This window comes from Rhea americana, unplaced genomic scaffold (genome assembly GCF_003343005.1).
Source record: "Rhea americana isolate MKP2758 unplaced genomic scaffold, rheAme1 scaffold_206, whole genome shotgun sequence".
NCBI classification, from domain to species: domain Eukaryota; kingdom Metazoa; phylum Chordata; class Aves; order Rheiformes; family Rheidae; genus Rhea; species Rhea americana.
The window spans coordinates 381,056-384,383 of record NW_028186217.1 but is presented as its reverse complement, the minus strand read 5'-3'; the positions used below and the strand labels follow the sequence as shown (position 1 = coordinate 384,383).

General features: G+C 40.3%; 1 protein-coding gene across 1 annotated transcript in view; it reads left to right on the top strand.

Moving 5' to 3' along the window:
* The first annotated feature begins 3,032 nt into the window (after positions 1 to 3,032).
* Positions 3,033 to 3,328, top strand: part of DAPL1 (death associated protein like 1) — a 7,566-nt gene continuing 7,270 nt past the window's right edge. The window contains exon 1 of the mRNA XM_085304341.1: positions 3,033 to 3,311. Within this exon, the coding sequence (XP_085160467.1) occupies positions 3,033 to 3,311 (279 nt within the window). The remainder of the gene's footprint in view (positions 3,312 to 3,328) is intronic.

Here is a 3,328-nt window from a genome sequence, read left to right as displayed (position 1 = left end):
TATTACACATTAGGCAGTTCCAAAGGCCTTGTCAAAAGCTTTGTTGCTATGTTTCTGAAGTATGACAATGAGTTGTAATAGACCTGTTTTTTGAAATTCTTTGCTTTAATATGCATATAACTCATGATGCAAAGAAAGCATCTATATCTATCAGTTAACAATCATCTGGGCTCCATTCTAGGGTAGAAGTAGCTCTCTGGAATACTGCAGGTGTATTTTGGATGCTATGCCTCCAAAGGCATATTTTGAAGATGTCTGTGATTTTATCTCTTGTAAATTAAAAGCCTGTGAATATCATCATGCCCTTTTCTGTATTGTTGAAATACAACTGAAAGTTTTGTTAAACTTTCTTCTTTAAGCACATAGTCTAATAATGAATATTTAGACAGCTTTTGCACACTGGAATGCAGCATATGTTGCTTAAATGTCTCAGGGATTGCAGTCTTTGCTGCTATAGCACTAAAGCTCTATTTACTTAAATCATACTCAAGATCTCAACGGTAAACTAATTTTTAAAGTTGTACAGGCTGCTTCTGACCTCACTGGTAGGTCAAATGCCAGTCTGGGGACAACTCCTTAAGCTATATACAGAGGTAGAGTTCTGAGCCCAGATCTCCACAGGCCCAAAACGGCAATCCCTGTTTCCCTGCAAAGGTGTTTAAGTGACTCATAGGACTGAAGCCTGAGTGTTTCTTGTTACAGTACAGCTTCAACAGCTTTACATTACATTTCAGGCTGGTAGCAACAGTATTTCCCTCTCTCCATACTTTCTAATCCCAGTACAACACAACAGTACAAAAACCAGTGGCTGGAGAGACTTGTCCACGACTACCATTTGGACAAGTCTAGATACAAACAGTAAAATAATCTAGATAAAGAATCTACGTATTCATTTGTTGATTCTGATTTCTTTTTATCAAAATAAGGCTGCTTTTCAGCAATGTGCTTGCTAGATTGTCTGTTGAAAGAGTATAGTAATACAAAGAGTCAATTGTTTTCAAGCGATTGCAATTCAAACAGAAAATTAAAGTCCAACTCCATAAACAACTCATGAGCAATGACTTGATTGTTACTAACATGGATACAAGTTTACTGCATGACTTCATATTATAATAAATGAATTGGATCTTTGAAATCTCTTGTTTAAACATCCTTCTCTCGCGGATTTAGGAAATCCAGTGATGATAGGAAACAAGATTTTTAAAGTATTGGTGTAGTTTCTCCTGATTGTTTTTTTGTTATGCTTTCCTGTAACATGTGTCCTTACTGCTTTCCTACTGCTTTCCTCATCTGTTTGAGACTTCATGGTTGGTTAGCATGTTAGTTACTGTATCTCAGAGAAAAATTAAACTTCAGTGAGGTATATACAGCAGGAACAGAATAAATTCTTCTAAAATAAATCACCAGTAATAAATGACAGTAGTAATAAATGACAGTAATTCCCCATCTCTGTGTTAGTTCATGATTTTAATGTGTTTAATCATATTCTTAACCTTCTCAGGTTTTTAGTAGATCATTAAGAAAAATGAAAAGGAGGATCATTCCTGTAACTGACACGTAAAAAAATGTAAGGCTTGTATCAGTATCTAATGAACAGAAGACTTAGTCACAATGATATGTCAAGACCTTAAAATAAAGAGTAAATAATTTTTAATTGGTTTTGTTGTATAAAACATTTTATATTAAAATCAYGAGGGGGGTTAAACAAGGCATGTGAACATCAACATTTCACTTCTCTCAAGTACATATTAATGATTGAAGAAGACAAGACATATCTTGTTAAGTTCTAAAATCTGTTACTTAGAATAAAAATCACTATATAGTTCTTAAAAAATATATTGGTAGCCTTACTGCTAAAATACTGGTATAAAATTGGAAAAAAAATGTGACTAAAGAAATGTCTCCAATCATCTCTCTAAGGCTTCCTTACTTCAGTATGGCTTCCTACCACAAATAAGGAATAACTACAGAAGTGATTTTTTTCCTCTAATATTTGTGCATCTTCTGATCAGCTGAAGAAATAATCTTCTCTGTTGAACTAACTGCACAACTAARAGGCCTAGCCTTTGGTCTTAGAAACCTAGCAAATACACAGTTACACAATTCACACAACAGCACGTTGTTCTTAACCACTAYGTTAGGCACTATTCTTCACATTTGGGCTACAGACCCACAGCGGCACTGTGCATCACTGACAGTTAAAACCAAGCTCGGTTGCAGTACCACCCAGAAAAGCAGTACCACCTGCTTTTCGCCCCAGAAGAGAATGCTTTCCTCAGACAGGACAGAAGGTCAGGCCTAACTTGACACGGACTTCATTACTTCCATCAGTACGTAACAATTGCAACAAAACCATATAGCCAAATATATATAAAATATATCTTACTACTAAGACAGAAAAAAATGAGATGGTGTGCTATGATACCCGGCAGTATAAGTGAAATTATCCTTCTATGCCACTTAAGTCATTGTTAACTCCATTGACTAAAACAGACTTTTTCTTGACCTACATATGAATCAGAGGAGGTTTCCATGGAATCTGCATCCTGTAAGCGACTGGGTTTGGCTCTAGGAAGGCGTGAGGTCCAGAGGAGCTGTCGTGGGGAGCTCCGACTCCCCGGCCTCTGCTAAGGTGTGAGCTCATACTGGAGCCCGTCCCTCCACTGAGGCGCTGAAAAGGGTTTTCTTCTCYGCTCACAAATTGATTTTCACTAAATTTAGAGCAAGGAATTATTTTTGAAATCTCTAGGCCCCTGCTGAACGTGGCTGAAAGCACCCAACGGGTTCAAAAACCATCAGTAGCAGGGAGAAATACATCGAAACACACCGACTAACTGCATGAACTTGGATTCTGTAGCAAACTAAGCTAAAAAAACAACAAAAAATGTCTAAAATTCCCAAAACGACAATAAAGAATCTAAGACACATACAGGCAGGCATAATCCTCAACAAAATACTAACGAAAGAGAAACAGTCTGCAGGAAATTGCTCGAATCTGTATCAGTTTAAAAAAAGTGTAGAAATACGACAAAATGATGAAAGAAAGAATAACGAAAAGGCCACCTGCACGCGGGCAGACGGAGCGAGCCTTCCGCCGGGGCGGCCCGGGCAGCCGCCACTCCTGCTCCGACCTCGCCGCCGCCTCCGGCCGCCGCGCCCACCTTCGGCGCTTTCCGACGAGATTCGCGCTCCTCCGCGGGCGCCCCGCCGCCCCCCGGCTGCAGCTGGGCAGCGCTCGCGGGGAGTCCAGCGCCGCTTCGGCGGCCCACACAGACCCGCGCACTCGCCGCGGCCGCCGTCCCGCCGGCAGGGTCGGGGCCGCGCCCGC